General features: G+C 44.3%; 1 protein-coding gene and 1 pseudogene across 1 annotated transcript in view; both read right to left on the bottom strand.

Annotated features, from left to right (window-relative positions):
* The window catches only part of SPTBN5 (spectrin beta, non-erythrocytic 5), a 137645-nt gene that overhangs the window by 102504 nt on the left and 11060 nt on the right, over nt 1-24081 (bottom strand). Inside the window, exons 3-13 of the mRNA XM_066614727.1 lie at nt 23146-23313; nt 21977-22093; nt 21004-21161; nt 19239-19467; nt 11049-11683; nt 9899-10037; nt 7788-8020; nt 5863-6016; nt 4645-4845; nt 3113-3319; nt 528-740 (exon numbers count right to left, since the gene is read on the bottom strand). Coding sequence (XP_066470824.1) covers nt 528-740; nt 3113-3319; nt 4645-4845; nt 5863-6016; nt 7788-8020; nt 9899-10037; nt 11049-11683; nt 19239-19467; nt 21004-21161; nt 21977-22093; nt 23146-23313 — 2454 coding nt within the window. The remainder of the gene's footprint in view (nt 1-527; nt 741-3112; nt 3320-4644; nt 4846-5862; nt 6017-7787; nt 8021-9898; nt 10038-11048; nt 11684-19238; nt 19468-21003; nt 21162-21976; nt 22094-23145; nt 23314-24081) is intronic.
* On the bottom strand, nt 9599-9715 carry LOC136637688 (5S ribosomal RNA; annotated as a pseudogene).

Below are 24081 nucleotides of genomic sequence, written 5' to 3' on the forward strand. Positions count from 1 at the left end.
CGGCAGTGGAACACATGTTCTGCCAGTATAATGCGCCCTTAGGATTAATAACATTTAGGAACAAAGCATCAAGACTGTTGCATTGCGCAGGGCGCTGGTCATGTGCCTTTCTGCTTTCCCAGGATGAAAATATGTTTACTGTATCTACATGATCTTACCTTGCATCTGATATTTGACTGATCTTTTCACAATTGCACAGACCAACATAAATGTGCAGCATCAGCACAACAGAGATTTGTACCAGTCCATTAATTGCAAGTCTCTTGCAGTCACACTACTTCAATACCATGCAAATATTCAATTGCATAGTAATAATAATAAGCCATGTAGGATTATTTTAAAAGGACAATCTAGAAAGCTAGTAGTCAAATACTACCCACATGTGCCTGAAGACTGTTCAGTCAGTTGCCACATGGGGAGCCCGGCTAGCATAAAGGTCTGAATGTGGCTCTGTAAATTATGGCTTCAGTAATTGATGGCTTCAATCATGGAAATGCACACACAATACTACAAGAAGCACGTCATACCTCAGCCATGGTCTGTAGTTTTTCATACAATAAGCCAACTTTATTCTGGGTTTTCCAGACATTTTCTGGAACAAAGTGAGGATCAGTGCCAAATGGACTTGTGAATGTAGTTTTGGCAGAAGTCCATGGCACAGAATGACTTGCCGGCGCTTTGGTTACTCTCTCGTTCGCATTGTCAAGGACCGGGGTGCTTGACATTGGCACTGACACCATCTGTTAAGACAAGGTGCACAAGAATTTAAGTTTTTCATTGAGATTGCAGTCTGTGACAATTTTCAATTTTTTGAGACTGTCCAATCTGAAAACAGCTGATGATCAAACAAGGCAGTATAAGAACTGCAATGAGAAAAAGAGGTTCCAGTAACCAGTGCTGGTGCCAGATCTTGAGGTTCTACAGTGGGCATGATTCCTCCCTAGTTACCAATTGATGGCATATTGGGTGTCACCACTGCCACCAGTACTGAAGGTTTAGAGATTGGTCTCGCCTGGCCAACCCTCAGCCACTGCCTGACCTTTGATTCCACCCATATCTCGACTCCAATCTTTCATACCACAGTTTAGCAAAAACATTTTTCGACACTTGCAATCTGGTCGGAGAGGAGGGTGCTCTGGGCATATTCTGGAAAATATGGCCTTTCAAATCAACCAGTTTCAACATGTTTAGAACAGTGTTCCTTAAACTGTGGGTCAGGAGCCACCAGTGGGGCATGAAAAAGTTTTTTTGAAATAAACAAAAAAAACCTTTGCAAGGACCCTTGCCTGGTTTGCAGAAGAAAATTGTTAGCTGGAATGCTAACCTGTGATATGAGATAATCTTCATTGTTGTTGGCAACCTTCAGTCTCGAAAGACTATGGTATCACGCTCTGAATGGTGGTTCATATCTCCTAATTAAAATATCACATTTTCTGATTTTCTCTTGTAATTGGCATGCTGTAGATCACGTAAGAACTCACTTTTGTCTGGCTTGGAAGTCCCTACCTGCACATCTTGCTCTCCAGTTTAGCCTTCTTGGTACCCTGGAATAAGTAAAGATTTGGGAGAACAGTCCTTAAACTCCATTTCTAGGGAGAGTCTAGCCAATGTCTGCACACACTTACTATATATAAGGTCCCTAGTAGCCTTAGGAGCTGGCTGTTGGCAACCTTCATTCTTGGAAGACTATGGTATCGTGCTCTGAATGGTGGTTCTGGCACAGCGTCTAGTGTGGCTGAAAAGGCTAATTCGGGAGTGACAATCTCTTCCACACTGGGAGCAAGTGTAGTGTGTCCCTGGTCTGTCTCCCTGGCTATGGGCCTTCCTTCTTTGCCTCTTTGCCTCAGACTGTTGGCCAAGTGTCTCTTCAAACTGGGAAAGGCCATGCTGCACAGCCTGCCTCCAAGCGGGCCGCTCAGTGGCCAGGGTTTCCCACCGGTTGAGGTCCACTCCCAAGGCCTTCAGATCCCTCTTGCAGATGTCCTTGTATCGCAGCTGTGGTCTACCTGTAGGGCGCTTTCCTTGCACGAGTTCTCCATAGAGGAGATCCTTTGGGATCCGGCCATCATCCATTCTCACAACATGACCAAGCCAACGCATCGTAATCCAAATAGTAATTACTAATTCATTAGTTAAAAAATAACATATTATTGCTTTCTAGATCTCTTTTTTTTGTCTAGCAGGTTGCGATAGATTGTCATTTTTAAAAGTGGGTCCCAGTGCTAAAAAGTCTGGGAAGCACTGGTCTAGGATGGGGTGGGCAAACCTGCAGGCCATTGCTGCCCTCAGGGACCCCCAATCTGGCCCGCAGGGAGCCCCCAATCTCCAATGAGCCTCTGGTCTGTCTGAGCCTATTGGAGTCTTTGCTGGCCTGCAACCGGTTGCAACCACCAGACAGGAGCTACGAACTGAGAGCAAGGCCTTTTATAGTCTCTATGTGTTTTCTGCTTTTCCCTGGGCATTATTTTAACCCCTGCCCCCATTGCCTCTGAACAACTTACGTCTCCATGTATTTCTGGCTTGGTCCGTATTTTCCTTTCCCTGGCCCTGGACACAGTGTCCGAGAGACGACATGGCGCTTTTGCCAACATGTTTGCCCACCCCAGTCGAGAACAAGGAGCTTCTAAATAGATTTAAAATAGGGGCCCCTCCCATTTTATTTTATTTTAATAGATACCTTCCTCCTTTCCCACAAGTTGCAGCACAAAGTGGCATACAACATATTAACAAACGTTTTTAAAATTGCAAATCATTTAATAAATTAAGCACTAATCAAGTGTGATGGGGCAATGACACATTCATTCAGGATTAACAGTTCTAGGGAGTTGAATAAAGATGTAAGGAATGAAGTCACAGTAATATTGACATGCATTTCAATACAAGGTGGAAGAGGGAATAAACACATGTAGGGAAAAACATCAGCAGAGGTTGCAGGTCCTGAAGGTTAATAGGAGAGGATTATTTGGTCCAAACAAGGTGCTATGTGTGAACTAAGGGATCAAATTGTGAATGGGTCAGGTTCTAATGGCTGTCCCAGTAAATGGAATCAGCATATTTTGGCCAGAATGATATATATAACAAAAAGCAATAATGACTAAAGAGGGGACTATACCACAGGTGCAGCCAACTGCATCACGGAATGGGCCTGCTCTTCCAAGCGGCTGATTTCTGAAGAGTAAGCAGCAATCTCTTTCTCCAGACGAAAGTGGCGATGCAACAGAGCTTCTGTGCTGGATTCATCCTTCCCATAATCCTTGCTGGCAAGGAGGGTTTGCCGTTCCCGCAGCCAGGAGTCTGCCTCATCAACGTCAGCGAAGTACTGAAGGGGAACATTGTACAACAAAATGAGGAACGCTTCCTATTTCCCTGTGAGGTATGCCCTACACTGCATTAAGAGAGTTAACTGCACAGAATGAAAACTATGGTTTCCCTGAAAATTACAAGAAAGTCTGGTTCTATTTTTACATTAGTATTATTGTTGATATCAAACCTAGACGTGCATAATCTCCAAGAATTTAACAAACATTTAACAAGGTAAAAAAAATAGTATCACAGTCAACACTAGAAAATCATGTGTACTATTTGTTTATGCTGCTCATAAGAACAGCCCAGCTGGATCAAGCCAAAGGCCCATCTAGTCCAGCTTCCTGTATCTCACAGTGGCCCACCAGATGCCTTTGGGATCATACAAAACAACAAGAGACCTGCATCCTGGTGCCCTCCCTTGCAACTGGCATTCTGACATAGCCCATTTCTAAAATCAGGAGGCTGCACATATACATCATGGCTTGTAACCCATGATGGACTTTTCCTCCAGACATTTGTCTAATCCCCTTTTAAAGGCATCTATGTCAGATGCTATTACCACATCCTGTGGCAAAGAGTTCCACAGACTAATTACATGCTGGGTAAACAAATGTTTTATTTGTCTGTCCTAACTCTCCCAACACTCCATTTTAGTGGATACCTCCTGGTTCTCATGCTGCGTGAGAGGGAAAAGAGCATCCCTCTATTCACTCTATTCTCCCCTGCATAATTTTGAACATCTCAATCACTTCCCCCTCAGGCACCTTTTTTCTAGACCAGGGGAGGGAAAACTCAACCTAGGGGCCATTTGCAGGCAGAGGGCAGGCAGAGGTATGGTGGGAGAGAGAGCGGGGCGGGTGGAGGGTGGGACCGATGGGCTCAGCTCCACCGGATTCTAAGCTCCATGTTAGGCCTTGTGGCCCAACATGGAGCAATTTGATTCTGCATCAGCCCAAGGGTTGCCGTAGAATTGAGTAGCCTATTGGGGCTACTTTCCTTACCTGGGGGAAGGGGATGAACGTTGGCTACCTAGATGTGTGTTGCATGCCACAGCATCCATTTTCAGTGCCGCGGCAGCCCCGCACTGCGGGCAGCTCAGGATTGGGCTGTAGAACCCATTAGTCTATATGTGAAGTTTTGATTTTTTTTTTTTTTACCCCAATGTGCATTACTTTACACTTACTTACATTGAAATGCATCTACTACTTTGCTGCCTATTCTCCCAGGTTGCTCAGGAGATAAGATGGTAACAAAATTTTGATTCACCTTAGAGTAACCCTGAGATGGAGATAATACAATATCCTTTCCACTGCCCAAAGTAACAGCAAACCAAAGTACCTGTTTGATGAGCGCAGCGGCCTCCAGACAGGTTTTACGCTTGGTCACCTCATCTCGGAGCTGCTGCCACAATTTCTGAATATTGTCGGTCTGCTGCTGGAGTTCCTTTCTGCTGGAAGTGTTTTTCTGACTTAGTTCCCAGCCCCTGCGCATAATCTTTGAGCAAATCACTTGGTGGGATTCACACTCTGTTTGTAGAGCCTGCAGACAGAATGAATGCCAGAAAGACAATGATAGGATGGTGCCAGGAAGCCAACACTATATAAGGTTCCTGACATACAGACATTTGAGTTGTGAACATCCAACATATGAATGGGCTTGATCAGGGCTTTGAAGCAGGTACAGCTGCAAAATCAGGAAAACAAACACAGAAGCTGCTTGGATACAACCTAAGCAGCTCAATAACTTAGAAAACAGTGATCCCTTGCTGTGGCACTGGGGGAAAGCAACAGCTAGATGACATTGGATATCATAGAAAAACTGGGGCTACCTGGGGGCAGAAGGGAGGGAGGAGAATGGAAGCAGTCAGAATGGACTTCCTGTTTTGTATAAAGGGATTGCAGAGGAAGGAGTGAGGTGAGGGATAGGAAAGTGAACTGCTGCTGCCCGTGCTGAAAAAATTATGTTATGCAATGGAGGCATGTAATTATTACTGCTTTCATAAATGGTGATCTGATCACTTTCCATTCAGCATGTGAAAGGCTCAGTGGCATAGCTAGAGGGGGTGCAAACCACTAAGTTTTGTAGGGAGCTTCACCGCAGCATGCAAGTGGCCCCTCCCTCTCAATTTCAGAGCCAATCTGGGCAGTGGGAGCAAAACAGACATGAATGGAGGGGAGGGGGAAAGGCATGCCGCAGTGAGTCTCTCTGCAAAACTTAGTGCTTTGCACCCCTTCTAGCTATGCCATTGGAAGGACTTCTCCATTTTAAAATATTACATAGTCATTCACTACCAATCAATTTTCACTTTATTAATTGTGATGATTATCAAATAATATTTAATATTAATATTAAACATTGCTGTCCTCTTGGACAAATACACTCATAGTACTTTTTGTTGAACAACAAAAACATGAATTGTGAACACTTCTAATAGGAAGGGTGTTTTTTGGAAAGGCTAAAAGCTGCGCAAATGGTCAAGGAATATTGATATTTTCATAGTAATTACATCATCATTATCATCATCAGTACATAACCATAATAAAATAAAGTACTAACCTTGTGGCTTTGGAGTGAGGCTGTGATGTGACTGAGATCGCGCCCTAAGGCTGCCGTTTTCACCCATTTTCCTTTGTCAGAGAGCCAGGCTTCCTCTTCTTGGCATTCATGGAAAAACTCAAAAAGCTTCAATGCTCCCTCCAGTTGATGTTGTCTAATTCAGAGAAGACATGGTCCGTGAAATTAATTTAGTGGTAGTATTTGGGGGGAGGGGCATTAAAAGGGGAGATTCAGTTCCATATCCAAAGACCTTTTCTGGAATTTTTTCCTAGTAAATTTTATTCAAGAACATAAGAGCCCCGGGCTGGAGCAGGCCAAACGCCCATCTAGTCCAGCTTCCTGTATCTCACAGTGGCTCCCCGAATCCCGTGGGCCTTATGTTGGACAGCCTGATGTATACTAACATTTATCTAAAGACTTTCATCTTATAACACCTATCAGTAACACACAATATTCAATTCCAGTGCTGGTCGATCCATTGCTGAGAGACTCTCCCTTCCAGCACCACTCACACCCACAAACTGCAATCAGCCATAAAATAAGTGAATATGCTTTTCCAGTTTATCTGTACAAGAATTTCTTGTGTTTGTACGTTAAAACCATCATGCATACATGTCTACATATCCTTTATTCTACGACATGGTTGTTGAATGGTTGATTTTTCTTTGAATGAGTTGATAAATCAAATTCATTAGTTTGTAACTAATTGTTAGTTGACCTGTCTCTAAACATGGTGCTATATTTTGATAGTCTGCATGATCCCAGGCCAGAAGCTCAAGCTGCAGCGACCTGGCAGCGGCACGTACAATCATAGTAGCACTCACTCAAGATACCACCACTGAAGCAATTGTTATGAGGTATCTGGCTCTATTGATGGATCACACATTCTGCGTGTGATTCTATCCTGAGGGGTGCTCAGAAAAGATTGTGTGGAGATAATTTTGATGTTTAACAGCCCAATCCTATGGTTTTTGCCATCATTGCATGGAACCATATCAAAGTGGGAAGCACCAAGTGCTATGGTAGGGTGGGGAAAGGGAAAATATTTTCCCTTACACCTCCATAAACCCCTCAACTGGCAATGGGTCTCCTTAGACCTCCACCAGTTCTGCTGAGGAGCTGAGGACAGCTGAGGAGAAAAAGGGGGGAGGTGTTGGCTGGCACTAGAGGGATAGCATCCGGTGCAAGGCATCTGCGACAGGAGCCACCCCTTCACACCTCTGACATCTTCCCCCCATTATGCCATCCCCTGGCCTGTTCTGCCAATTCACCTCCATCAGCAGGCCTTCTTTGCCCTGCCACCATGCATGGGGCCTCTGCATCATCTCTAATGGCGGTCCTGAAGTACACAGCTATGCATACACCTGGATCACCATTTGCAACAGTTGGGAAGAGGATATACCACTGGAACAAACATTCAGTAGCATATCGAACAATAGAATTGGGCTCTAAGTCAGTCAACTGACAATATGATTTAGTTCCCAAAATGCCACTCTTGGCCCCCCCCCCCTTTTTCTTTTGCTGCTTCTGTGGTGGGAAGACAGAAGGAAATAGACAGATGCTCCAAATAACTGATTTTTAACTTTAAAAAAAAAATCCTTAAAAATAAATGCACAACTTAAAACAATTCTAGTTTGACCTGCTCTGAAGGGGTAATTACCAAGGGCTCATCACATCCATGCTGGCTTTCGTGTATGATCACATGGTAGAACGAACCATTCCCTTGATAGATACACTGTGATACCAGTTTTACAATTATAGCCTATGATTGGTTATGTAAATATGATGTGAAAAATACAGTCATGTGAACAAGCAGGCTGAAGCTCCACAGGAAGAGCTTTTCTCTCCGGTTTCGCTCCTAGTGAAAGAATTCATCATTCTGTTCAGAATCCAAACTACAGGCAAAAGAAGAAGAAGAAAATTACCGTGTTGTGCAGAGATCCACAAGATTTTGATACTGGTGGTGAAGCATCTGAAGTCTGGCTTTAAGCACATCTGATTTTACCGATTTACCTTTCATTATTTCTTCAGCTCTGTCACTGATATGCCTGACCCTCTCCCCAAGGGAAGAAATCTGGGAGGCAACCAATTTGTGCTTCTGTAATAAATCTTCTGTTTCCAAGAGCTGTTTACCACAACCCTGGGGGCTCATGAGAACCTAAAAATAGAAAGAGATACAATGAGATGTGTACCCATCTTCAACCATATGTAGACAATGCCTCAAGGTCCAATTCTGTCCAACTCTCCAGCACCGATTCAGCACAATACAGTCCTGACGTAAGTCCATGCTGTCAAGGTATGAGGAAATTTTTGCCATAAAGTCAGACCTAAGCAAAAATTTGAGGAAGGTGGGGAGTGATAAAATCCATCTCAAAATTTGGCTGAATGTTACAGGGATCTAGTTCACCAAATAATTTCATACAGTTCCACACAATGTTGAGGAAGTGATCAGGGAGGACCTCCTGACAGTACAAACTGTTTAGCAATGCAACAGTCTGCCTCAGAAGGTGGCAGGCTCTCCATTGTTGGAGGTCTTTTAGCAGAGCCTGGATAGCCATCTAGCAGGGATGTTGCTGTGGACAGCCTGCACTGGCAGAGGGATTGGACTCCATGATCATGAAGGTCATGCAAAATGCTGCTTTTGACAACTCAAGTCATGATCATCACTGACTGTGACTTGACTTGGGAATTGAGTCCAGTGACTCTAAAAAAGTCAGGCTTTCAAATGCTGAGTCCTGACTCTCTTTAGTGTGTGAGTGTTCTTGCTTCCTTTCTTTGTCACTTCCACATCACATCTGATGTCTACATCTCTGACTCTCACAGTAAAGGCACAGGCCTTCCAACTCAGACCTACTGCACAATAACCCCTCCCCTAAAAAAGAGAATAAACCGATTCTCATGGGTTCCAATGATCAGTAGATCTCATTGGTTTAAATCCGGATGATCAGCAATTCTGACAACTGGCACATTTCGTTATCACTGGAAAAATCAAGCGTACCAAGTTTCATACCACAAAATTCTAAATTCTGTATTTACGCATACGTTTGAAATATTTCCTGCCCAAACAGCTGGTGTGATAGTATGTTACAAAGTACACATTCTGATATGTATTTCTCTACAGATGTATGGAATGCACAGAATCCGTAGAATCTAAGTCACAATCTTAGAGAAGTCAATCTGCTGAGGAGTGCAAGGAAACCATATGTTCAGTGTGCATTTTGGCAAAAGAGGGATTCACAGCCTAATCCTATTCCTTCCTCCCCCCCCCCACCACTCATGCAACAGTGCTGAAATGGCTATCACTGCATCCCTTAGAGGGCAGTTGCAGGGACAACATGCATTCCCTTACCTGGGGGTAAGCCTTCAAAGTGCGGAGGGGTCTACTCAGACCTGAGCTAGTGAATTTGCTGGTGCAGGTCTATGTTGAGCCATGCTGCAAGACTGGGTCTTGAAAGGGGGCTAGGATTTGGTGGCTGTCACCACCACTGAACCTATCCCCTTCCTGGACCTGATTTACCCATCCCCTGCCTCAGTTGCCTCTCACTTCCACCCACCCTTTGCCCCCATTGCCACTGCGGTCTGCCCTCCCCCCACCCAGTACTGCCTCAGAGGGTCCAGGCGAACCGTGGCATGCACAGGAAGGCTCCAGACGTCCAGCCAGAGTAATCTTTACAACTGCTGTAAGGCAGTCAACACTCCTGATTGGCAACCTTCAGTCTCGAAAGACTATGGAATAAGCCTACAGCACCCAGTATTCCCAGGTGGTCTCCCATCCAAGTACTAACCAGGCCTGACCCTGCTTAGCTTCCAAGATCAGACAAGATCAGGCATGTGCAGGGTAACAGTTGCAGTCAACGCTGGCAGAACCAATAGTGGTCAGTGGTCAGACCAAAAGGATTGGGCTATCAGTAACATCTCTATTATCTCTCCTTTTTCAGATATATCATGACAAATTATCTCATCATAGAACAAAAACTCTTTAGTTGGCATTAAAAGCAAGTGTGAAGATATACAAACATGCAGTCAAATAAGATACCTGCAGTCCTTTAAGTTCCTCCATAATGGTATCAATGTCCCTCAGAAGGACCAGAACTTCCTGCATCATCTCCAGAGAGTGTTTCTGTCTTTTGAGGTGGTTCAAAAGTTCTTGCCATTGCTGCGCAATGTCCTTTTGCCTAGAGATGAAGGAGACAGAACTTTAAACACAAGACTTCAGACAAAACTACACTTTAGTAAAAAAAAAAAAAGGGTCTGCAACCAACCTCATTGGTAGGGCCCTATCCTATCCAACTTTGCAGTGCTAATACAGCTGCAATGCAGCCCCAAGGTAAGGGAATTACCTTAAGGATTATTTAAGACCAGATGAAAATGTATTATGAGATTAAAATTTATCAAATCAAAACCTAAATGATTTCCTTCCAGATACCCTTACCTGAGATGCACTTTTCAAATTTATTTTCAACATTTATATCCAGCCTTTCAATCAGAAAAATCTCCAGGGTGGTTTATACAATACAATAACCAACCCAGTAATCTGCCTTCCTCCCTCGTTAAGAAAACAAAAGTGTTTAAAATACTTTTGTAAAATGAAAACAATAGGGCACACCCAAATCCACTTTCATGCAGCAGTTGGAATGATGGTGAAACACATCTGTCATTGTTAATCTCTATCCGCCTTGAGGGCCCTTAAGCAGGATATAAATAAATAAATAAACTATCACTGCTAGTCAGAAATACAGGTGGGCCCCCATAATCCACGGATCCCATATCCTTGGTTTCAATTATCTGTGGATGTGGGGCCCCCATCCCCGCGCACCCTCCTGAGGCTCTTCTGAACCCTGCAGAGACCATGCACGTCCACCCACGGCTTCTGTGGAGCTCAGAATGGCCATATAGGCAAAAAAAAAGTTACTTCTGGTTTTCCAGAAGTGACTTTTTATGCCTTTAAAAGGCATTATAGGGCCAGGGAAGCCACCTGGTGCTTCCGGAAGCAACAAGGGGGGCATCCTCTGTATCCGCGGGTTCATGTATCTGTGTGGGATTCTGGAACGGACGCCTGTACTGTTTCTGAAAACTAAGGGTGCATTCATTCATGCTTAAACACCAACAGAGCTATACTTCACATATACATCCGTCTTCAAGCAATTTCTGCTTAAAAAATTACATGTCATTACTTTTCAACTCACTTCTTTGTGATCTGGACCTTATCATGGTAGTTCTCCTGTACAATTTCCGCAGTCATCTTAGCCAGTGCTTTGAAGCGCTGGTCTCTGGGAAGCATGTCTGCCTCAATGGCCTCCAATTTCCTCATGGCTGCCCCAAGCTCATCCACTGACTCCGGCTGCCAGACAGTTTGCTTCTTCACTATCTGCCTCATGTCTTTCAAGTAGGCGATACGGACAGCTGCTTTCTTCAGGAATCTCTGGACCAGTTGCTCAACTCTCTCCAGTCTCAACAGCTCCTGCTGTAGCGCTTGTCCGCGGTTGTGCTCTGCCTTCTCCAAAACGTCCCATTCCTTTTCCAGATCTCTCAACGTCCTTCCTTCAGGGGGCAAATAAAGGCGCTGGTTGTTAGCTCGCTGTTTGGTTCTGATTTGGAAGAAATGGGCTTCAATGATCCCTTTCTCCCGATATTTGGGAGGTTTCTCCACAGTGCGGAAGATCTTGAAGTTGCCCATAAGAAGGCGCATCTCCTCTAGGGTGTTGGGGAAGAAGCGATCGTCCAGTTCCTCCACTTTAAGTTTAATCCATTTCAAAAGATCAGAAACCATTTGTTCATACTCAGACTTCAAGTCATCCGACTCCTTCAGGAAGAACACAATCTGCAGAAAGATTTTTAAAAGTCTGTCAAACTAGGACAGTGTTTCTCATACTGTGGGTTGTGAGCCAGTTTCTGGTGGGTTGCATAACACCTAGCACAGCTGCCACTGAATATATGGGAAGTTGAGGTGTGGAAAGGGGGAGGGCTATGTGGTTATTTTGCCTGTGTCAGGGTTGTAGATGGACTTTTTTTTTTTCTTTCTGATTCATTTTCTATTGGAAATGGCTGAGAAATAACCCAACTTATTGCAACACTGGCAGAAAAGCAGCAGGCTCTGGTATCACAATGATGGCACTTCCTGCTTGACGATATCACTTCTGGCCATGACATCACTTCCAGTGGGTCCCGGACAGACTGTCATTCTAAAAAGGAGGGTACTAAAAACTTTAAGAACCACCGAGCTAGGATTTCATCCAACATGTTTTAGGGTCAAACAAAACGCAACATAAGAGATCCGTGACGGGATTTCCAAATATAATTTTCTTTTCTAAAAGCCATCAGAGAACCTGATGTAAATTGGTTCAAGGCACAAGGAGGGGGTCTAACCCTTCCCCTCCCACTGCAGCCTCAATTCAAATGCACCTGCTCCAAGGGGGGATGGTAACACTAATGCGTATGCTAATAACTATGGAAGGAAAAATATGGGTGATGTGCTCCCCTCTGTGGCTAATAGGACTATACCAGAGAGATACAATAGAATAAATCAAAACATTTTTCTCTGGTTTGGTGGCAGCCATATTGCATACAGCTGCCAGATCAGTTGCCCTAAGAAGAGAGCAGGTAGTGATTGTGTTCTTTTTTACTTCAACAAGAATGCAAAATCACTTTGAATAGATACAAAGTTATTTTACTATGCCAGTGTTTCTAAAATGAGGTGGGTCGTGAGCCAATTTTGGGCAGGTCCCCATTCATTTCAATGTGTATTTCATTTTTAATATATTAGACTGGATACTTCCATGGTATGTGACTGCATCTGAGGAAATGTTACAAATCTGTACTTTTAACAATGATAGTCAATGGGGCTTCTTCCCAGGTAAGTGTGGATAGGATTGAAGCCTTTGGGATGTTTGAGAATTTTTTTTTAAACAGGTCAGCAACTGCTTGGGAGGGTTAGGAGGGTTCTGATTTATTTTAAATAAATTTTTAAACTTATACCTATTGTATTGTTACACTTATTGTAAACATTTAATTTACTTAATTGCGCCCTATCTTGGTTTGATTTTGTCATATGGAGGATGTTAAAAATTATCCTGAGTGATGATGTCACTTCTGGTCATGCCATCAATTCCAGGTTAATGACATCACTTCCGGTGGGTCCTGACAGATTGTCATTCTAAAAAGTGGATCCCGGTGCTAAAACGTTTGAGAACCTCTGTACTACACATTTTATTACCCATCTGCTTTGGATGTGTGACAAAATTTGTACCGTTTTGCAGAATATTATTTATCTATATAAATTTATTTCTATATCATTGCACAATCTATGTGCAATGGGCCTTATATGTAGTGAAAAACAAACGAACCCTATTCTGAAGGCGCACCATCTAAAAGAAACACAAGAGGGAGAGAACATAAGAACATAAGAACAGCCCCACTGGATCAGGCCATAGGCCCATCTAGTCCAGCTTCCTGTATCTCACAGCGGCCCACCAAATGCCCCAGGGAGCACACCAGATAAGCTCATCCTGGTGCCCTCCCTTGCATCTGGCATTCTGACATAACCCGTTTCTAAAATCAGGAGGTTGCGCATACACATCATGGCTTGTACCCCGTAATGGATTTTTCCTCCAGAAACTCGTCCAATCCCCTTTTAAAGCCGTCTAGGCTAGACGCCAGCACCACATCCTGCGGCAAGGAGTTCCACAGACCGACCACACGCTGAGTAAAGAAATATTTTCTTTTGTCTGTCCTAACCCGCCCAACACTCAATTTTAGTGGATGTCCCCTGGTTCTGGTATTATGTGAGAGTGTAAAGAGCATCTCCCTATCCACTCTGTCCATCCCCTGCATAATTTTGTATGTCTCAATCATGTCCCCCCTCAGGCGTCTCTTTTCTAGGCTGAAGAGGCCCAAACGCCGTAGCCTTTCCTCATAAGGAAGGTGCCCCAGCCCCGTAATCATCTTAGTCGTTCTCTTTTGCACCTTTTCTATTTCCACTATGGCTTTTTTGAGATGCGGCGACCAGAACTGGACACAATACTCCAGGTGTGGCCTTACCATAGATTTGTACAACGGCATTATAATATTAGCCGTTTTGTTCTCAATACCCTTCCTAATGATCCCAAGCATAGAATTGGCCTTCTTCACTGCCGCCACACATTGGGTCGACACTTTCATCGACCTGGCCACCACCACCCCAAGATCTCTCTCCTGATCTGTCACAGACAGCTCAGAACCCATCAGCCTATATCTAAAGTTTTGATTTTTTGTCCCAATGTGCATGACTTTACACTTACTGACATTGAAGCGCATCTGCCATTTTGTTGCCCATTCTGCCAGTCTGGAGAGATCCTTCTGGAGCTCCTCACAATCACTTCCGGTCTTTACCACTCTGAAAAGTTTGGTGTCATCTGCAAACTTTGCAACCTCACTGCTCACCCCTGTCTCCAGGTCATTTATGAAGAGGTTGAAAAGCACTGGTTCCAGGACAGATCCTTGGGGCACACCGCTTTTCACCTCTCTCCATTGTGAAAATTGCCCATTGACACCCACTCTCTGCTTCCTGGCCTTCAACCAGTTCTCAATCCAGGAGAGGACCTGTCCTCTAATTCCCTGACTGTGGAGTTTTTTTAGTAGCCTTTGGTGAGGGACCGTGTCGAACACTTTTTGAAAGTCCAGATATTTAATGTCTATGGCTTCTCCCGCATCCACATGCCTGTTGACCTTTTCAAAGAATTCTATAAGGTTCGTGAGGCAAGACTCACCCTTACAGAAGCCATGCTGATTCTCCCTCAGCAAGGCCTGTTCATCTATGTGCTTTGAGATCCTATCTTTGATGAGGCATTCCACCATCTTACCAGGTATGGATGTTAGGCTGACCGGCCTATAGTTTCCTGGGTCCCCCCTCTTTCCCTTTTTAAAGATAGGCGTGACATTTGCTATCCTCCAATCTTCTGGTACCGTGGCTGTTTTGAGGGACAAGTTGTATATTTTAGTCAAGAGATCTGCAACTTCATTCTTCAATTCCTTAATAACCCTTGGGTGGATGCCATCAGGGCCCGGTGACTTATTGATCTTTAATTTATCAATGAGGTCTGAAACATCTTCTCTTTTAACCTCTATCTGACTTAACTCCTTGGTTAGGAGGGGCCGTTCGGGCAGCAGAACAAATTGGGGGGGGGGTGGAGGCTGATGCAGGGGAAGACTAGGGAAGAATATACAATTATTTCTTATATATGCTTACTTAGTACCGACACTTGGCTCACCCAAAAGACTACAAGCACCTGTTAAACTGATCTATCTTTGTAATAAAAATTCCACCTCCTGTTTATTTTCTATGTAAATTCCCCTATTTTTGGACCTTTATAACCCCCCTAAAATGCCTGAGATGTCCCAACATCCTAAATGTCTCAGACTTATCTGTATTTTTTGAACCCTTGCCCCCATTTTTGGCATATTTTCCCCTATTTCTAGAACTTTTTAAACCCCCATAGGGAGTAGCCTAAAAGTCTCCAGCTCATCTGCCTGCAGTAGCACTTTCTCCCAAATTCAGCACTATTCCAGAAGGGCATCCTAAAAAATAATGATGTAAATTTGCTGTCTTGAGGACTGAAGCTTCCCCAGAGGCAAAAGATTCTGACTGACCTGAGACTGTCTGTACCCTCAATTTGTGCAGCTGTGCCCACCTGGCTATGTAAAGGGGTGACATGGCAGTCCCTGGATGGCTGTTTAATCGGCAGCCATAGGGCATTAGCAGACCTAGGCTTTTTAAGGGCAGGCACAGAACTGCCCTTGATAATTGACCTCTGGTTTGTTGTATGACGCTTCACATTGGACCATAGTGAAAATCTTACCTACACCTCACAGGGCTGCAGGAACCAGACTACCTTTCTTTTTCTCTCTCAGGAAACGTAAGTAGCTAAGGAAAGGTACTGTAATACCCAGTTATCTTGCATCAGGAAACTTGTTTTGTTTACTGCTAGTCTTTGGTTCTGTGCCAGTTTTGCCAAATCCGATTTTGGCAGAGTCCTGCTTGCTTTTGACCTGTGTCCTGTGTGTTTGATCATCTGCATTCCCTCCCTATTTCTTTTATTTTGCCTCATTTATACAGTCTTTTTAATAAACTCCTTTTAATTGCTGCTTGATCTCCATTCCTCAGCTGTGCGTTGTCCTGCCAGCCCAGCCCACTCAACCTTTGCTATTGTTCATTTTGAGGGCCAGAGGGGAGGGCCAGATTCTGGGAACCTCTTTATAGATCGGGAAAGGAGGTTTCCAAGATTTCCTCTCACTGTCTCATATTTCACCATCTTGGTGGTGGGAATGGAGACATACCAAAATTCCCCAAATACCTCCCTGATCAACCAGCTGGGAGAAGGAAGGCACAAGAGAGCTGTTGCTAACCACTAGGTATTGCACCTGTTTTGCACGCTGCCTCAGGTAAAGCCATACAGGAGATGGGGAGGTATAGAACAGGGTAGGGATGGGGGGAACAGGGAGGAGATAGGGTAGGGAAGTAGGCAGATCAGGCCCTGGATGGGGGCAGATTTGACCACAGTGACATCCACTGAAACCTAACCCTCTTCCTGGGAATGATCCATCTTCATGGGTCAGTGTTGACTTGCACCAGCAATGTTGCTGGCGCAGGTCCAAGTTGACCAACCTGGCTGACTGGGGCTTACTCCAGGGGAAAGGAACAAATGTTTCCTTTCCAAAGGTGGCCACTGGAGGCCAAAGCTCCCTTGCCGGATTCAGCAGCCATCATGTTGGCACCGCCACACTGCCATGCAGGGAGTTAGATAGGATTGGGCTGCCCATGTGAATCACCCCCTGAATCCAGAATTTGCAGCACAGAGTCATCTCCAAAAGATGGTATAACTCGATTTTTTAAAAGATATTTTTAATGTGAGCATTGTCCCACATGCAGAAATTCTGTGGATGCATCCTTCAAGTGAAACGAATTATAACCAAAAAAGAATGACCTCTCTCCTACTTCCACCTGTGTGCTGCTATTTTTACTTTCTACCTCTTAAACCTGGCTCAGAAAGAGCTAAAATCGACATGTTCACGGTCAAGGCAGCGGAAAAAACCTACCACTGGGGATAACGGGCAATGCAGAGCAATGTCTAGTGCTCTCAGCTGCCCTTAGCAGTGTCTCATCCCCCCAACCATTTCCTTGCTGAGCAGGCAGACAGATAAGTTAAGAAGGAAGTTGCTGAAATTGAATCAAGGCCTATGAGCTGCATGTGCTAATCCCCCTGTATCTGTTTCAGAGTGCACACAATCACAAAGAATGCACGAGCCTGTGCAGGAAAAGGAGTGAAACGGCAGCACCAACCTTCAGTGCAGGAAATGCAGCCCGAGGCATGAGGGCTCCCTTCTGTATGTTCTGCCATCGTGCCCAGTTCTCGCTGAAGGATCCCAATAAGTGCATGATCACCGGAGGGGTTGGGGGAAGGGAGATTTACCTCTCTGCATGGCTTCCCTCTGCATTCCTAGTCACCCACTTAGTGCTCAGGCTGCCTTGACACAAGGCGGCTTCCCTGATGCAATCCTATTAGGGGACGCAGAACTGCCTATCCAGAGTCACTGAGGTCACAAGGAGATTATCATGTCTCCCTGTATTTGCTTGTGTCTCCCAAGGAAGGAAGATTTGCAGGGAAAAGGAGAAGAGGGTAAGGGGGAGGAGGAAATGGGACAGTAATCACAGTGGGAAGGAATATTATTAAATGACTATTATAAATATGAATATTATTTAATATTGTTAAAGAGGGAAGCACAAGAGGAAGAAAACCTGCTCAGATTATGGGTGTCACACATGTTGATTCAACACCTGACAGAAACCCTTCTGTGACTGCATCCTTAAAGTAAAACAAATTATAACCAAAGAAGAATGACCTGGAAATGCTGATAAAATGGAGGCAGAGAACGTGGCATCCTATGGGACGTATTTAGTATTCTTATTACTGTTCTAAATAGCTATCTAAGAGGAGGCTCCAATTATACTTGTTGTTCAGAAACCAACCCCCTTGCAATTCAGGACATGTGCACACACCTGGGTTCCTACCCTTGTTCCTTGTTTCCTCAGTAGGGATGGGATTGACAGATGGAACAGTTCTTCCAAGCCACCTCTCTACAGGTGCTGCCATATATACAGAGAGCAATGTGCAAAAACATCTAGTCAGACAAACCAGCCCCCAAGCAATTGAGGAAATGTAAGTGGAAACAAGAGGAGGGGCCAGGATGTGAGAGTACTATTGGTGTACCCACCCCTAATTGTGTGGGCCCCGTTGAGGACTAAAGGTATTATCTAAACTAGCCCTCTTTCAATACACTGTTGTTGAACAACTTCCTTACAGGGAACAGTGCTCAAGCACCGCAGGAGCACCAGGAAAAGATCCCAGAGATCCTCTGTTCTGCTGTTGCACCGATAACTGATCCTTGCAGAGAAACCTGGGCCACCCACATGACATTTTATGTGCCGTCTTTCAGGTCTGTGGGTCACACTGGAGTCAAGTAAGCCAACATAATCCTCACCTAGCATTGCTGCAACAGAGTCCCCTGGTAATTTCATAGCTGTTTCTATCCCTCTTATCAGACCCTGCCCCCACCAAAAGTTACTATATCTGTGATGGCTTTCTGAAGAGGGAGCTGTGATGTCCCTAAGCTAACTACAGTTCCTTTAGCTCTAGGGGTGAGGACTGCACCTTTCTATCAGCCAAGGCTGCAGAGCTTCTTGGTTGTGACCTGGCCACTAAATTCTCCAGACTAGCGATTTCTGATTTGCCAAAAATAGCATAAAAAGAGTTTGTGGTTGCTATGTGCAAAACTGAGATTGGTTTCAGCTCAGTTCTATAAATCTTTATCTTGGTAAGTATTTTTATTTGGCTCTCAGAGGACTCTTCTTTAGGCAGAATAAAATATTGATGTTTTTGCCTGATGAAAAACCCAAGAAGTCATAAAACCTTGATCATGTATACATTGGTTGGAACCAATACCATATCTTGTTTAAACTAGGGGTGTCAAATATAAGGCCTTCAAGCCAAGTGCATCATCCCCCCCATAAGCAATTTATCTGGCTCCTGTTATAATTGGGCTCTTCCAGCTTGATAATTGGGCTCTCTTATATCTTGAAAGCATGAACAAGATTTGCACGTTTTCACTTCTGTTATTTGCAGCTAATGAATTTCTATGTGAGAACAAAGTGATTATTTCTGGCCATCATCTGCTTCATATGTCACTTTCCTTTTAATGATGTCACTTCTGGCCCTCAACAGGCACCATGGGTGCTAACTTTGGCCCTCTGTATGCAATAGGTTTGACATCCCTGGTTTAAACTCTAGAAGCAATTCAGCTAAACAATGCCAGAGATGGATTGTACTAAACAAACGTGTACTAACTTTAGCTAGCCTTTTCTGGACAGTCTGGCCCTGCTTCATCCTGGAAAAGTAGTGATAGTAGAAGGACACGTAGGTCATGATGGATCTCTCATCAGGAAATGGCACAGACACATCCTCAGCATCCAGCAGTTTTGTGATTCCCAGCTGCTTCTCTGCCACAGTGAAAGCATTATTTATGTTTTTGATGGGCTGGTCACGCCTTAGGGAGCTGTACTGAATGAGATCAGGCCTGGAGAGACAAAAGGAAGGGGCAGCAAACATGATGAAGCCTCTGTTGAAAAGAGGCAGTGAAGTCAATACCAAGACTGGAGCACACTGATCGTCCTATCTCCCCAATATTCATAAGCTAAAGGACACTTCAGTCTTCCCTCCAGATAAAGACAGCAAGATCACAAGGATCAGGTGGCAGCACATTGGGTTTGGATCTAGAAGTCTCAAGTTCAACCACCTGTTCAACCATGCAGATGCCTGGGGTGGCTTTGGGGAAATGATTGTGTTGCTGTGAGAGAACATGTTTTCCTCATTCATTTCAGAAGAGAAAGCCAGTCCATACTTTGTCCATTCATTCAGTTTACTCTCCACTTCTCAGCCCCTCAAGCAGTGTTGATTTCAGCTTGTGCATGGACCAAGTCCCTCCACAGAAAAGAAGGAGAGATCCCACTTTATGCTGAAGGTTCATGTGCACGTCTAAGCCTCATGCATCTTTGGTTTTCAGCATTGCCATTGCTCAGCTATTTTCAGTGGTAATCTAGTAAGTGGGTTGCTGTTGAAATGGCAGTAGCATCAAACCTCAAATAATACAATGGGGAAGATTTGTCTCTAGACAGTACTTGGCTATTTGCATCCTGCATGATTGCGTCCTGGTCAAGTGCTTCCTGGTCTTTGGCGTTCCTGGACATTCATGTGTGGGTTTTTGCATCCCAGTCAATTGATTGTGGGTTGGACCTTATATGACCAAAAAGCATCCCTTTGACTCTAGCAATTTCTTTGTGCTTGCTGACAAAATTCTCAAAGCTTTTTTAAAAACTCACACTCTGTGTTTAAAATGCTTCTATCAGGTTGTGATTATCTTCTTAAAAGAATTAATAAGAACATAAGAACAGCCCCACTGGATCAGGCCGTAGGCCCATCTAGTCCAGCTTCCTGTCATCTGCAAACTTTGCCACCTCACTGCTCAACCCTGTCTCCAGGTCATTTATGAAGAGGTTGAAAAGCACTGGTCCCAGGACAGATCCTTGGGGCACACCGCTTTTCACTTCTCTCCATTGTGAAAATTGCCCATTGACACCCACTCTCTGTTTCCTGGCCTTCAACCAGTTCTCAGTCCAGGAGAGGACCTGTCCTCTAATTCCCTGACTGTGGAGTTTTTTTAATAGCCTTTGGTGAGGGACCGTGTCGAACACTTTTTGAAAGTCCAGATATTTAATGTCTATGGGTTCTCCCGCATCCACATGCCTGTTGACCTTTTCAAAGAATTCTATGAGGTTCGTGAGGCAAGACTTACCCTTACAGAAGCCATGCTGATTCTTCCTCAGCAAGGCTTGTTCGTCTATGTGTTTTGAGATCCTATCTTTGATGAGGCATTCCACCATCTTACCCGGTATGGATGTTAGGCTGACCGGCCTATAGTTTCCCAGGTCCCCCCTCTTTCCCTTTTTAAAAATAGGTGTGACATTTGCTATCCTCCAATCTTCTGGCACCGTGGCCGTTTTGAGGCCAGAACTGAGGCCAGTTCAATCAGAACTTTCTTCCACTCGCCCTTTACCTGTGAGCATGAATGAGTGCATTGAAGGCCAGCCCATCACTCCAGCTTTTGGAGAAGTCTTTGACATGGACATTAGGATAGCTGGCAGTCTTACACTGACACCAGATCATCAAGGCGTCATTGGCAGAGAGACCATCAGCCTGGGAGCCAAACTCCTCCTAGAAATAGAACAAGGATTCAAATACAATAAGGTACTGTATATAATCAAAATGATTATGTTAATTATAAGTAATGTAATTAATTATATTAATTACAAAATCCATTGTAAACATTATAACGCTGTTAAAAGGACTGGTGTCAAAAGGAGAGCATTGTTGGAAGTTCCCAATGATGCAGGGCCCACCGCCAATTGCTGAGATCACCTCTGTGCTACTGAAGTTTAAATTAGCCTTAAGGCAGTGGTTCCCAGGCCGTGAGTCGTGGTTCCCTGGGGAGCCATGGAAACCAATCAGGGGAGCCACAGAACTCTTGCCAAAAACAAGCTGCCCTATACAATTTATAGGATTGTAGGGAAGAAACAGCCAATGGCCCAGTAGGTGAAGGGAACAGCCTGTCAAAAAACATTTGGGAACCACTGCTAATGGAGCAAGAATCTCTGTTATAACCATTTTTAAAACACAAAGCATTGTACACAGGTTTGTTTGCTTGTTTGTTTTGTTAAAATTATGTTTTTAGACGCCTCAGTTTCCCTTTGGAGGTCAAAAAGTGGAATATTTTAAATAAACCAAGTTGCATAACATAGTTGGAATCCTGTGAAGAGGATAGTTAAATTGAAGTTCCTAAGGCTGAAATTTTATATACATGTACAGGAGTACCCTTTGAATTCAGTGGTGCTCACTTTTAAGCCCCTTGAACTTCTGCTTGCTAGGGAATGATTAAGATGGGAGCAAACGAATTTTATAGCAATGAATAATGTTGGCTGATCATATTCAGAAAGCAATAAAGATGAATGCTCTTTGAAGTGCAATCTCACCTTATCAAGCCTGATGGATGCAATCTGAAATCTGAGGATAATTATCCATATTAGTCCCAGGATGAGGGTTCGATCCCCATCTACAATGTTCTCAGGCCCAATTACCTTCACATCTACCTGTAAATGCAAAAAGGATGTCCTTCAGATATTATCGACATTATCATTATCATCTTCATGAAAACCCTTGAGACCTTAAAGAATGAGGGCCCAATCCTATTCAATTTTCCAGTGCCAGTGCAGCCATGCCAATGGGGCATGCACTGCATCCTGTGTTGGGGATAACATCCGAAGGTCGCCAGTTCGAGGCCACCGGCACCGTGAATGGCGAGACCTTGAAGCAGCTGACAATCTGAGCCGAGTTATTCCACCTGCTCTTTGGTGTGAGCAAAGAAGCTCTTGGCTGCCCTCCATGTGAGAGATGAAGGAGCTACTTGTAAGCCTGCGTGGGAAGAATCCGGAGGCCAGAAAGTGATACCAGACCACAACAGATCCATCTGAAATGTTGTGTGCTTCTTGAAAGATAGAACCTTTCTTCAATTGTAAAAATCCCTACGGGGATTTAGAACAGCCTCCCCATGTAAACCACCTTGAATTAAAGTCTGAGGAGAAATCTGATATATATCTGAGGAAATCTGAGGCGGTATATAAATACCTGTATTATTATTATTATTAGGGAGGCAGTCACAGAGGCCACCTTAAGGTATGGAAACATTTGGGGCTGCATTGGGGCTGCACCAGTCCTGGAAAATTGGATAGGATTGGGCCCTGAGTCTGTCTGAACAGTTCAATAGAAAGCTGCAATCAAACAAGATGAACTGAGCAGACACTGCTGTTGTTAGCCAAGGTCTGTTCATGGTGTCCTCCACCAAGGCCAAATGCCTCTGGTTACCCTTTATTTATTACAGTTTTTACATACCCTCTTTGTCATAGACTCAAGGCAGTTTACATAGGCAGACTGAACACAGGACCAATTTAATTTGAATTCTGTCTGGTCTCCAACTCAGTTCCTCAATTGCCTGTAAGGCTGCGTAAAATGTCTGGGGTCAATAACTAGATAGACTTTTTGGGTTATTTGACTTTTTCTGGATCTTCCTTCAAGTGTCACATGTACTTTGCTTCCTCCAGGTCCTGGAAGTTGACAGTTTCTATGAAAGCCCTGAAGTTCTCACCTTGGATTTGAGGAACTGGATGGCTTTGCTGTTGTTCTCCAGAAAATGAACCCTCATTGTGCCCTTGTTTGGCTTGGGCAGTTGTTCACCAGAAAGCAGCTCTAGTAGCTGTAGGAGATAAACACCATCTTTCAGTTCTATGTAGAGATCTTGAATCCTGACATCCACCTGAAAATGAAATATCCAAAAATAAAGCCAACTTTTCATAGTAATAATTTTTCATAATCTCTGTCTTTGAAGGAAAGCAAACGCCACAACTGCCACTTCACTAGTACAGAAAAAGAAAACCCATGGGATCTTCAAAAATACTGAGATGATGAGGCATGTAGAAAGAAAGGAAGGCCTTATAAGATGACCAGATTGAAACAACTTCTTAATACTTCTTGTCACACTTCTAGTTCTCCATCAATTCTTGTTCATTTAACAGAGTGGCTGGAAAAAGCTGCTGTATTCACCAGTTTGAGCATGGCCTGCTCCCTGCTGTACCTCAAGAATCTTTCAACATACCTTTAACAACACCTAGAGCAGGATGGTCCAACACAGCCTGCAGGCCGCATGTGGCTGGGCGGCTGCATTGCTGCTCACTCCAGTAGAAGGTGCTTCACTTACCACCTGGAGCAGGGAGGAGCGTGCTAGGGGAGGTTTCACAAGGCCTGCCAGCCTCACAAGGCCTCCTTTACCCAGCGTGCCCCACCCTTAAGCAGATGATGAGCAGAGCCGCTGCTCATCCTTTGCTCAAGGGTGAGGAATGCTGCACAAGGGAGCTCTCAAAAGCTGGCCAGCATCGCTCATAGTCTGCTTAAGGGTGAGGCACGCTAGGCAAGGGAGGGCTCGCGAGAAGAGCTCCCTTGCCCAGCATTCCCCACCCTCAAGCAGATGACGAGCAGAATTACTGTATTACATGTATGACTATATGCCCCCTTTCAATCAGGAAGG

Source organism: Tiliqua scincoides, chromosome 1, assembly GCF_035046505.1.
Source record: "Tiliqua scincoides isolate rTilSci1 chromosome 1, rTilSci1.hap2, whole genome shotgun sequence".
In the NCBI taxonomy this organism is placed as follows: Eukaryota; Metazoa; Chordata; class Lepidosauria; order Squamata; family Scincidae; genus Tiliqua; species Tiliqua scincoides.